Source organism: Hemitrygon akajei, chromosome 22, assembly GCF_048418815.1.
Source record: "Hemitrygon akajei chromosome 22, sHemAka1.3, whole genome shotgun sequence".
NCBI classification, from domain to species: domain Eukaryota; kingdom Metazoa; phylum Chordata; class Chondrichthyes; order Myliobatiformes; family Dasyatidae; genus Hemitrygon; species Hemitrygon akajei.
The window spans coordinates 3,334,910-3,347,956 of record NC_133145.1 but is presented as its reverse complement, the minus strand read 5'-3'; the positions used below and the strand labels follow the sequence as shown (position 1 = coordinate 3,347,956).

The 13,047-nt window shown below is 46.2% G+C and overlaps 1 protein-coding gene across 4 annotated transcripts in view; it reads right to left on the bottom strand.

Annotated features, from left to right (window-relative positions):
• The window catches only part of rsad1 (radical S-adenosyl methionine domain containing 1), a 59,134-nt gene extending 48,419 nt beyond the window's left edge, over positions 1 to 10,715 (bottom strand). For all 4 annotated transcript variants that reach the window (XM_073026616.1, XM_073026619.1, XM_073026617.1 and 1 more), the window contains exon 1: positions 10,507 to 10,715. In XM_073026616.1, coding sequence (XP_072882717.1) covers positions 10,507 to 10,695 — 189 coding nt within the window. In that variant the 5' untranslated portion in view covers positions 10,696 to 10,715. The remainder of the gene's footprint in view (positions 1 to 10,506) is intronic.
• Between the last annotated feature and the right edge of the window lie 2,332 nt (positions 10,716 to 13,047).

Below are 13,047 nucleotides of genomic sequence, written 5' to 3'. Positions count from 1 at the left end.
TGGACCGTTCCCTTTAACTCAAACAAACAGGTTTTGGTGTAAACATTCAGGAATAACTAGCGGATGAGTGAGCCAAACTGAAAACTCTGTATGATTATAGGACAGACACTGATTGTCATTCCAAGTGCATTAACGGATGGTAGGTACCCCCTTTAAGTGTGATTGTGCAGCCACAAGAAGTAAGAGGACCAGATGCCCCACCTGGCACAGTGGCCCCTATCCAGGGAGCAGTAAAGGGTACACGCATGGAACTGACAAAGCCCTGTCCACCAAACAGCACCTGCTAGCTATGTGTCCGGGTATGCCCCTGAGTCTGAAGGGAAGTGGAGAGAGGCTGCTGTTATCGTGCCTACGTCGTGCCCCACAAGCAACACTTGACGTCACTACCTCACCACCCTCTGGTCCAGCAGCACCAGAAATCCATAACAGAGTCTGAGAGATACTCAGTATATCACACTGCGAGACTCTCCCAGGAACTAATTAATATGGCATCAACTTTGAAGAAAATAGCAGATGAAACTGTATATGCCTTTGATCAAACTCAACAAGCATTAACCAAGTTGTTGGGAAAACTGGTGACTGTGCGTACAGTAGCAATACAGAGCAGAATGGCTTTGGATTTTATTCTGTCAGAGAAAGAGGGCACGTGCCCTGATAGGACAAGAATGCTGTACTTACATACCTGGCAAATCAGAAAATATTACCAATTTGCCAAATCACACCCGAGAAGCTACAAAAGAGTTTAAGGAAGTGGGAGATCAGTATCACAACTATTACACCCAGGAGATGGTTGGTGGCCATTCAGGGTGCTGGGACGATGCTGGGCAACTATTCTGTATTATGGTATAACTGGTGATATTATAATAAAGGCTGTTTTATGATTTTTTGTGTGAAGTAACAGGACAAAGGAGAGGATATTAAGGAAAGGATGGGTAGATTGAAGTGGACAACAGATGAAAAGGGAATTTTGGGTGGGGTTTTGAAACTGCTTTATATACATGTAAGTACCTATTTCAATTACCACATTTGGTTAAGTGTAGTGTTGTCATGAAATGATAAAAAGGAGGGAATGTAGAAATGTAAAGAAACACACACAAAAAGCTGGATGAACTCAGCAGGTTAGGTAGCATCGATGAAAATGAATGAATAGTTGATGTTTTGGGCTGAGTCTTCTTCAGGACTGGAAAGGAGGGGGGAAGACACCAAAATAAAAAGGTGGGGGAGGGAAAGGTGATCGATGAAGCCAGCTGGGTTGGAGAAACATAAACGGCTGGAGAAGAAGGAATCTGATAAGAGAAAAGAGTGGGCCGTAGAAGAAAGGGAAGGACGAGCAGCACCAGGGGGAGGTGATAGGCAGCTGAGAAAAGGCAGGAGAAGCAAGATGCTGGAGTGGGAAGTAGAAGAAGAGGGGGAGGGGAAGAGATTTTTTTTATTAACTGGAAGGAGAAATTAATATTTATGCCATCTGGATAGTTGGAGGTTACCTAGGCAGAGTGTAAGGTGTTGCTCCCCCATCCTGAGAGTGGCCTCATCACAGGAGGAGGCCAAGGACCAACATGTTGGAACGGGAATGGGAATGGGAATTAAAATGTTTGGCCACTGGAAAGTCCTGCTTTTGGCAGATGGAGCACAGGTCTTTGCTGAAGTGGCCTCCAATTAACAACAGGTCTCACCAATGTAGAGGAGGCCACATTGTGAGCACCGGATGCAAGAGGTGACTCCGGCAGATTCACAGGTGAAGTGTTGTTTCACCTGGAAGGACTGTTTGGGCCCTGAGTGGAGGTGAATGGGCTGGTGTAGCATTTAGGCCACTTGCAGGGATAAGTGCTGGTAAGGAGATTAGTGAGAAAGGTCAAATGGACAAGGGAGTCACATAGGAAAGTGGAGAGAGGGAGGAGCAGAGTTATGTTTAGTGGTAGGATCCCTTTGGAGATGGTGGAAGTGGCTGAGGATGATGTGTTGGATGCAGAGCCTCAGGAGTGGCAAGAACAAGAGGAACTCTATCACTGTTAAGGCGTTAGGAAAATGGGGTTTGTGCGGAAATGTACTTTACTTGTAGTAATAAAATGGCATTTTTGTCTGAAACCTGTATTGTACGGAAGTGCATTGCTTATTGTTGATGCAACATTATGCCAATGGAACCGGAGTCCTTGACAAACTGTAGACCACAGATGTGTTAACAGAAAACCAGCAGATGTGTTATTTCTTCAGCGGTTTGATCTGGTACGACTGCCCAAGCGCATAGATGTCAGCCAGTTAGAACAGTGAGAAGAGTTAAAAAGGAGACAGCTTTACAGAGCGGGAGGCTTTGACGATAAGGGGTCGAGGCGAGGTAGGTTGCCTGTGTAGAATACAGACAGGAAGTACGTGTGTGAGGCCGGTGTTCTGTGCTGGGTGTCAGATGTGGGATGTCCAGGAGATTCCCAGCCTTCCGGACGGCCACATCTGCACCAGGTGCATCGAGCTGCAGCTCCTTAGGGACCGTATTAGGGAACTGCAGATGCAGCTCGAAGACCTTCTTCTGGTCAGGGAAAGTGAGGTGATAGTGAGGAGTTATAGGCAGGTGGTCACACCGGGGCCTCAAGAGACAGAGAAGTGGGTCACAGTCAGGAGGGGGAAGGGGAAGAGTCAGGTACTAGAGAGTACCCCAGTGGCTGTACCCCTTGACAATAAGCACTCCTGTTTGAGTACTGTTGGGGGGCAGCCTATCTGGGGGAAGCAACAGTGGCAGTGCCTCTGGTACAGAGTTTGGCCTTGTGGCTCAGAAGGGTAGGGAAAGGAAGAGGATGGCAGCAATGATAGGGGACTCTATAGTTAGGGGGTCAGACAGGCGATTCTGTGGACACAGGAAAGAAACATGGACGGTAGTTTGCCTCCCAGGTGCCAGGGTCTGGGATGTTTCTGATCGCGTCCAAGATATCCTGAAGTGGGAAGGAGAACAGCTAGAGGTTGTGGTACATATTGGTACCAATGACATAGGCAGGAAAGGGGAGGAGGTCCTGATAACAGACTACAGGGAGTTAAGAAGGAAGTTGAGAAACAGGACCTCCAAGGTAGTAATCTCAGGATTACTGCCTGTGCCACACGACAGTGAGATTAGGAATAGGATGAGGTGGAGGATAAATGCGTGGCTGAGGGATCAGAGCAGGGGGCAGGGATTCAGATTTCTGGATCATTGGGACCTCTTTTGGGGCAAGTGTGACCTGTACAAAAATGACGGGTTGCACTTGCATCCGAGGGGGACCAATATCCTGGGGGGGAGGTTTGCTAAGGCTATTGGGGAGAGTTTAAACTAGAACTGCTGGGGGGTGGGAGCCGAACTGAAGAGATGGAGGTAGAGGCTGCTGGCTCACAAATAGAGAAAGCTTGGAGACAGTGTGAGAGGGAGGATAGGCAGGTGGTAGAGAAGGGAGACACTCAGACTGATGGTTTGAGATGTGTCTATTTTAATGCAAGGAGTATTATGAACAAAGCAGATGGGCTTAAGAGTGTAGATCAGTACTTGGAGCTATGATGTTGTGGCCATTACAGAGACTTGGATGGCTCAGGGGCAGGAATGGTTACTTCGAGAGACAGGCTTTAGATATTTCAGAAAGGAAAGGGAGGGAGGCAAAAGAGGTGGGGGTGTGGCACTGTTGATCAGAGATGGTGTCATGGCTGCAGAAAAGGAGGAAGTCATGGAGAGATTGTCTACGGAGTCTCTGTGGGTGTAAGTTAGGACTTTGCTGGGTGTTTTTTTATAGACCACTGAATAGTAACAGGGACATCGTTTAATTGGAGTAAGGGGAAACATGAGGCTATCAGGCAGGAACTTGGAAGCATAAATTGGGAACAGATGTTCTCAGGGAAATGTACGGCAGAAATGTGGCAAATGTTCAGGAGATATTTGCGTGGCGTTCTGCATAGGTACGTTCCAATGAGACAGAGAAAGGATGGTAGGGTACAATAACTATGGCGTACAAAGGCTGTAGTAAATCTAGTCAAGAAAAAAAGAAAAGATTATGAAAGGTTCAAAAAACTAGGTAATGATAGAGATCTAGAAGATTATAAGGCTAGCAGGAAGGAGCTTAAGAATGAAATTAGGAGAGCCAGAAGGGGCCATGAGAAGGCCTTGGCAGACAGGATTAAGGAAAACCCCAAGGAATTCTACAAGTATGTGAAGAGCAAGAAGATAAGACGTGAGAGAACAGGACCAATCAAGTGTGTCAGTAGAAAAGTGCGTATGGAACTGGAGGATATAGCAGAGGTATTTAATGAATACTTTACTTCAGCATTCACTATGGAAAAGGATCTTGGTGATTGTAGTGATGACTTTCAGCAGACTGAAAAGCTTGAGCATGTAGATATTAATAAAGAGAATGTGCTGGAGCTTTTGGAAAGCATCAAGTTGGATAAGTTGCCGGGACTGGATGAGATGTACCCCAGGCTACTGTGGGAGGCAAGGGAGGAGATTGGTGAGCCTCTGGCAATGATCTTTGCATCATCAATGGGGACAGAAGAGGTTCTGGAGGATTGGAGGGTTGTGAATGCTGTTCCTTTATTCAAGAAAGGAAGTACAGATAGCCCAGGAAATTATAGACCAGTGAGTCTTACCTCAGTGGTTAGTAAGTTGATGGAGAAGATCCTGAGAGGCAGGATTTATGAACATTAAGAGAGGCATAGTATGATTAGGAGCAGTCAGCATGGCTTTGTCAAGGGCAGGTCATGCCTTACGAGCCTGATTGTGTTTTTTTGAGGATGTGACTAAACACATTGATGAAGGAAGAGCTGTAGATATAGTGCCTATGGATTTCAGCAAGGCATTTGATAAGGTACTCCATGCAAGGTTTATTGAGAAAGTAAGGAGGCATGGGATCCAAGGGGACATTGCTTTGTGGTTCCAGAACTGGCTTGCCCACAGAAGACAAAGAGTGGTTGTAGACGGGTCATATTCTGCATGGAGGTTGGTGACCAGTGATGTGCCTCAGGGATCTGCTTTGGGACCCCTACTCTTTGTGATTTTTATAAATGACCTGGATGAGAAAGTGGAGGGATGGGTTAGTAAATTTGCTGATGACACAAAGGTTTGGGTTGTGGATAAGTGTGGAGGGCTGTCAGGGGTTACAACGGGACATTGATAGGATGCAAAACTGGGCTGAGAAGTGGCAGATGGAGTTCAACCCAGATAAGTGTGAAGTGGTTCATTTTGGTAGGTCAAATATGATGGCAGAATATAGTATTAATGGTAAGACTTGGCAGTGTGGAGGATCAGAGGGATCTTGGGGTCAGAGTCCATAGGACACTCAAAGCAGCTGCGCAGGTTGACTCTGTGTTTAAGAAGACATACAGTACACACTGGCCTTCATCAATCGTGGGACTGAGCTTAAGAGCCAAGAGGACTATATAGGACCCTGGTCAGACCCCACTTGGGAGTACTGTGATCAGTTCTGGTTAACTCACTACAGGAAGGACGTGGAAGCCATAGAAAAGGTGCAGAGATTTACAAGGATGTTGCCTGGATTGGGGAGATTGCCTTATGAGAATAGGTTGAGTGAACTTCGCCTTTTCTCCTTGGAGCGACGGAGGATGAGAGATGGCCTGATAGAGGTGTATAAGATAATGAGAGGCATTCATTGTGTGGATAGTCAGAGGCTTTTTCCCAGGGCTGAAATGGCTAGCACGAGAGGGCACAGTTTTAAGGTGCTTGGAAGTAGGTATGGAGATGTAAGGGTTAAGTTTTTTTTACTCAGAGTGGAGAGTGAGTGGAATGGGCTACCGGCAACGGTGGTGGAGGCGGATACGATAGAGTCTTTTAAGAGACCCCTGGACAGGTACAAGGAGCTTCGAAAAATAGAGGCTATGGGTAACCCTTGGTAATTTCTAAGGTAAGGACATGTTTGGCACAACTTTGTAGGCTGAAGGGCCTGTATTGTGCTGTAGGCTTTCTATGTTTCTAAGAACACCAAATACATTACGCAGATGAACCACCCTTGAACTGAGGAGTGAGTGTGTTGTCTGTTTTACGAAGCTAGCACCGTGGTGTTAGTCTTCCCTCTCTTCATGGAAAACAAATGCGCTTATAACTGATTCACTCTGGGAATTGATTTTTAGAGCACCTTTTCGCTACGGTTTATAGCAAATGACAGTTAACCCAGATTGTTGGGAGTTAATGAAAGGACAGTGTTCTCTGGTGAATGTAAAAGCTGTGAAGGAGCAGAATAAAGATTTTAGGAAAGTTAGGTAGTGTTACTCCTAGTCATCTTTCATACAATATTAAAGAGCTCAAGCTATATTTTGAGAAGTAGTGAGAAGGGCAAAGGAAATGTATTGGCGAACGTACAGTGATAGCATTGGGAAAGAGATCCAGATAGGGGAAACACGAGGAAATGGGTGTAGGGATGGGGTAAAAAGGGAATTAACGGAAGTTAGAGAAGTCAATGTTCATGCCATCAGGTTGGAGGCTACCCAGCTGGTATATAAGGTGTTGTATACCCCCCTCCCCCTTTCTTTCTCCTGAGGCCTCCCGTCCCATGATCCTTTCCCTTCTCCAGCTCTGTATCACTTTCGCCAATCACCTTTCCGGCTCTCAGCTTCACCCCACCCCCTCTGGTCTTCTCCTATCATTTCGCATTTCCCCCTCCCCCCCACTACTCTCAAATCTCTTAGTATCTTTCCTTTCAGTTAGTCCTGACGAAGGGTCTCGGCCCGAAACGTCGACAGTGCTTCTCCTTATAGATGCTGCCTGGCCTGATGTGTTCCACCAGCATTTTGTGTGTGTTGCCAGATAGGGGAAGTTTGGGATGTGATACAGAAAATGGGTGAGTTAGAAAACTTGATGCATTACTGGTTTTGTATTGTGGGGAGAAGGTTGCAGTTACTGACTCTGAAAAAGCAAAATTATTAGCAAGAACATGTCAGTGTACATATTTTAGAGAATAGTAGAGGAGCGGTTTTATAGGGAAACAGTTTTGGCAAGCAATTATTAGATTGCTGAGATAAAAAGAATGTTCCATTTCCTGCTTGGATGGTGAATTTATAGTGTCTGAATTTAAAAGGGCTATTAACGGTGCTGGTCAGACATCATCTGGGAGAGAATACATTTGTTATGTTTACATGGTTATCAGATTTGGAACTTATACTGGTCTTGGAATTTATTAATACAATATGGGTTGAAGGGCAACTTCCTGCTTCCTAGAAATTACAGGTTATTATCCCGATATTGAAACCTGGTAAAGATCCTTCCAGTTATGGAGTATTTCGCCTACTTCACATGGATGTAAGATGATGGAACAAATGGTTATAGCAAGGCTTGCTTGCTTTGTGGAAAGTAGTGGAAAATTAGCTGTGTACTAATCTAGATTTCGTAAAGGAGAATGACCATGGACTCGGTCAAGTTTGGAATCTGATACTCGTAAGGCCCAAGTTAATAAAGGATCAGTGGTAGCAGTTTTCTTTAATGTGGAGAAAGCATATGATGTTACAGACACGAGGGTTGATGCTTAAACTGGAAAAGAAGGGTATAAGTGGTAGAATGTTCAAATGGATTCAAGATTTTTTATGCGGTAAGAAGATATAAATTAAGCCCGGAACAACATTCTCTAAGGGGCATTAGATATGGAATGGGACTCCACAAGGGAGTGTATGTAGCCCACTCCTTTTTAATATTGGCTCAGACATTTCCAAATCATTATATACTGATCATGATGCAGCGAGGAAGAGAAGCAGGAATATAAATTAGAGAGTTAGGAAAATGCAGGCAGCTATTAATGAAATTAAAGGAATGTGCTTGTCGGGGGGGGGGGGTTATCTTTTCTGTAGCAAAGATTCAAGTTATTTGTCTTTCTAAAAGGAACATTACACCCACAATTGATCTCGAGCTATATAGTAAATCTGTTAAACGAGAGTTAGTGGTAAAGTTTCTAAATATGGAGAACAGACTAACATGGAAGGAGCATGTGAATAAAATTCTAGAGAAGTGTTAAAACGTCCTTAATGTGCAAAGGTTGGTTGGGTGTAACTGGGGTGTGAATAGAATTCACTTAAACAACTGTGTATTGCTTTGATCAGATCTGGTTTTGATCATCGATGTGATGGCTATGGGTCAACCTCACCAGTGGTCTTAGATAAGGTTCAAGTTCAATCACTGAGATTATGTTGTGCTGCTCGTAAACAAATATTATGGGTTCTTACACATCAACAAGGCCCAGTGACAGTTCATTCAGCTATTTCTGTTTATGTTCCGAAATGCAGGTGACTAGGATACTATTAAGAAAAGATTATCGGACAATGCATCAGTATTCACAACAGAGATAGTTGCTATCATTTTAGCCTTAGAATAGATCAAAGAAGTACGCTCTGATATCTACTTCTGTGCTGATCCATTTGCGCCATTAACATCTATTAAAACAAGTGCTTTAAACTATAGTCCTGACACTCTTCTTGAAATTGCACAACAGTTGATGAGGCTGCAGGTATGTGCCTGTGTATGCATTTCATATGGGCTCATGCCCAAATTGAGATTGAGGGAAACAAGGTGACAGACATTCTTACCAAGCAATCACTTAAAATTAAAGATATAAATGTACACTAGTCGTGCTTTGCATTGGGGGAAATGAAAGCCCATTCAGTCAACGTGGCAACAAAGTTGGGATAAGGAAATGAAAGGATGGCATTTATATAAAATTCAAAAGATGTTGGGAACTCATCTGGGAGATGGGTATAAAAGGAGGAAATCTGAATCCAGATCAGGTTTAGTATCACTGCCATATGTTGTGAAATGTATTAACTTAGTGGCAGCAGTACAACACAATACACAATAATATAGTGAGGTGGTGTCCAAGGGTTTAATGTTCATTCAGGAATCGGATGGCAGAGGGGAAGAAGCTGTTCCTGAATCGCTGAGTGTGTGCCTTCAGGCTTCTGTACCTCCTTCCTGATGGTAACAGTGAGAAAAGGGCATGTCTTGAGTGGCTGGGGTTGCCACCACCTTTTTAAGGCACTGCTCCCTGAAGATGTGGTGGATACAATGGAGGCTAGTACCCAAGATGGAGCTAACTAAATTTACAACTCTCTGCAGCTTACTTCGATCCTGTGCAGCGGCAACCCCCCCCCCCCACCTCATAACAGATGGCAATGCAGCAGCCAAAATGTGCTCCATGGTACTTGCCAAATCTCCTCAAACTCCCAATGAAATACAGCCGCTATCTTGCCTTCTTTATAGCCGTATCAACATGTTGGGATCAGGTTACGTCCCCAGAGATATTAACGCCCACGAACTTGAAATTGCTCACACTATCCACTTCTGATCCCTCTATGAGGATTGGTGTGTGTTCCCTCATCCTGTCCTTTCTGAAGTCCACTATCAGCTCTTTAGTCTTAATGATATTGAGTGCAAGGTTGTTGCTGTGACACCACTCAACTAGCTGGTATATCTTGCTCCTGTACGCCCTCTCGTCACCCTCTGAGATTCTGCCAACCATGGTTGTATCATCAGCAAATTTACAGATGGCATTCCAGCTGTGCGTAACCACAGTCATGGGTGCAGAGTAGAGCAGTGGGCTAAGCACACATCCCTGAGATGCATCAGTGTTGATTGTCAGTGATGTTATTACCAATCCACACAGATAGCAGTCTTTCTACTTCCTACCAGAGTAGGAAATCGAGGATGCAGTTGCAGAGGGAGGTACAGAGGCCCAGGTTCTCCAGCTTTTTGACCAGGACAGCCAGAAAGACAGTGTTAAATGCTGAGTTATAGTCAATAAACGGCATCCTGACATATTGTATTGTATTGTACCCTGATTGTATTGTCTAGGTGTCCAAGTTCGCGTGGAGAGTCAATGAGATTGTGTCCGCCATAGACCTATTGTGACGATATTGGCAGTGGGTCCAGGTCCTTGCTGAGTCAGGAACCTCTCAGAGAACTTCATCACTGTAGATCTGAGTGCTACTGGACATAGTTGTTAAGGCAGCTCACACTGATTTTCTTGGGCACTGGTATAATTGTTGCCCTTTTGAAGCAGGTGGGAACTTTCGACTGTAGCAGTGAGAGATTGAAAATATCTTTGAACTCCCCCCCCCCCCCCCCCAGTTGTTTGACACAAATTTTCACACAGCCTTACCGGGTACAGTCACCATCGAGGCCTGCCACTTTGCGAAAGTTCACTCTTCTGAAAGACAGCCCGATGTGGCCTCCGAGACACATCACAGAAGTATTACCTACACGATTACGCATTGGACATAACTGCCTGTTCAGAATTAATATGCATGATATGCGCATCTGTATGGAGGCACTTGTCAAGGAAAGGTGCAGTGTATGTTTAAATCAGTTCCTGTGTGGTGCAAAGCAAGCATTTAAATGCTGAACTGAGATCTTCGGGACACAGTTTAACAAGGAAAGTTTGGGAGGATATTACTGCCATAAAAGTCTCTAAAAGGACAGACTGATTTCATTGGAGAACACTTCCTGTCTCACCGCTCCATAGCCCAAGCAGTACATCTGCCAACCGCCCGCACCTCCCCAACACTCACATGAACGTACAGGGACGCCCGCTGTGAAGCTCCTCCGTCCTCCGATGCCAGTCGGGCCGTGGGGTGGCCGGTCCGTACGCACCCCGGGGCTCCGGACACCCCAGGGTGCCGAGACCTGGCACTCACCCAGCCACCTGCCGGCCCTAACAGTCGGCGCGGCGCGGCCGCAGCCCGTCTGAGCAGCGGCATGGCGCCTTGTCCCGACTCCAGCCGCCCTCGCTGCTGCCCCAAGTGGCGCGGCGCGGCCGCAGCCCGTCTGAGCAGCGGCATGGCGCCTTGTCCCGACTCCAGTCGCCCTCGCTGCTGCCCCCAGTGGCGCGGCGCGGCCGCAGCCCGTCTGAGCAGCGGCATGGCGCCTTGTCCCGACTCCAGTCGCCCACGCTGCTGCCCCCAGTGGCGCGGCGCGGCCGCAGCCCGTCTGAGCAGCGGCATGGCGCCTTGTCCCGACTCCAGTCGCCCTCGCTGCTGCCCCCAGTGGCGCGGAGCCCCGCTGATTGTGAACGAGCAGAGGGACAGAGGGCTGGGTAGTGAGAGGAGGAGACGGGGTGGGGGGAGGGTGTGTGTCCACATTTTATTGACCCGCCTGACCCTGTCGTGCTAATGGAGGGTTGAGCTGTGGGCCGAGGTGCCGGTAATGGTAATGCAGCATCCATGGTAAAGCAAAGGGTAGCGGTGAATAGGTGTTTCTCGGAATGGCAGGTGGTGACTAGTGGGGTGCCACAGGGCTTGGTATTGGGACCATAGCTGTTTACCATTTACATTAACGATTTGGATGAAGGCATAGAAAATAACATCAGCAAATTTGCTGATGATACTAAGCTGGGTGGCAGTGTGACATGTGATGAGGATGTTAGGAGAATTCAGGGTGACTTGGATAGGCTGGGTGAGTGGGCAGATACTTGGCAGATGGCGTTTAATGTGAATAAGTGTGAGGTTGTCCACTTTGGGAGTAAGAACAGGAAGGCAGATTATTATCTGAACGGTGTAGAGTTGGGTAAGGGAGAAATACAAAGAGATCTCGGAGTCCTTGTTCATCAATCACCGAAGGTGAATGAGCAAGTGCAGCAGGCAGTGAAGAAGGCTAATGGAATGTTGGCCTTTATTACAAAGGGAATTGAGTACAAGAGCAAGGAAATCCTTTTGCATTTGTACAGGGCCCTGGTGAGACCACACCTGGAGTATTGTGTACAGTTTTGGTCTCCAGGGTTAAGGAAGGACATCCTGGCTGTAGAGGAAGTGCAGCGTAGATTCACGAGGTTAATTCCTGGGATGTCAGGACTGTCTTACGCAGAGAGGTTAGAGAGACTGGGCTTGTACACTCTGGAATTAAGGAGATTGAGAGGGGATCTGATTGAAACATATAAGATTATTAAGGGATTGGACAATATAGAGGCAGGAAATATGTTCCAGATGCTGGGAGAGTCCAGTACCAGAGGGCATGGTTTGAGAATAAGGGGTAGGTCATTTAGGACAGAGTTAAGGAAAAACTTCTTCTCCCAGAGAGTTGTGGGGGTCTGGAATGCACTGCCTCGGAAGGTAGTGGAGGCCAATTCTCTGGATGCTTTCAAGAAGGAGCTAGATAGGTATCTTATGGATAGGAGAATCAAGGGATATGGGGACAAGGCAGGAACCGGGTATTGATAGGAATTGATCAGCCATGATCTCAAAATGGCGGTGCAGGCTCGAAGGGCTGAATGGTCTACTTCTGCACCTATTGTCTATTGTCTATGATGGTGGAACAGAAATCCCATTTTGGGGAAAAAAGCGGGCATCTTGGATGTTCTGAATGGAAAGCTTATCCTGACAACATGCAGCAAAGGTGGAGGAACTGAGAGAAGGGAGTCATATGTTTACAAGTGGCAAGGTGGGAAGTGGAATAACCAAGATAACTGTGGGAATGAGTGATTTTGTAAAGATGTCCGTAAATAATCTGCCTCCGGAGGTGGAGACAAAGTGATTGAGAAAAAAGAGCGAGGTGTCATAAGTGGATCAAGTAGGGTGGAAGGTAGACAACATGAATGAGTCAGTATTAGTGCAGGAGCAATACCGATGCAGTTGTCAATGTAGCTGAGAAAGAGTTCCAGAGCATTACCAGTGGAGATGTGGAATTGTCGGCCCATAAAGCTACCATCATCAGAGGTGGGAAGAGTCTGCAACTTTAAATTCCTTGGTGTTATTATTTCGGAGGACCTGGTTGGCCTGGGCCCAATACGTGTGTAATTATGAAGAGAGCACAATAGTGCCTCTGCTTCCTTAGGAGTTTGCAAAGATTCAGCATGACAACTAAAACTTTGACAAACTTCTATAGATGTGTGGTGGCGAGTATATTGATTGGCTGCATCACAACCTGGTAATGGAAACATCAATGCCCACAAGCCGAAAATTCCACAAGAAAGTAGTGGATATAGCCCAGTCCGTCATTGGTAAAGCCCTCCCCACCATTGAGCACATCTACGTGAAACACCGTTGTAGGAAAGCAGCATCCATCATCAGGGACCCCCACCACCCAGCAAATGCTCTTTTTTTGCTTCTGCCACCTGG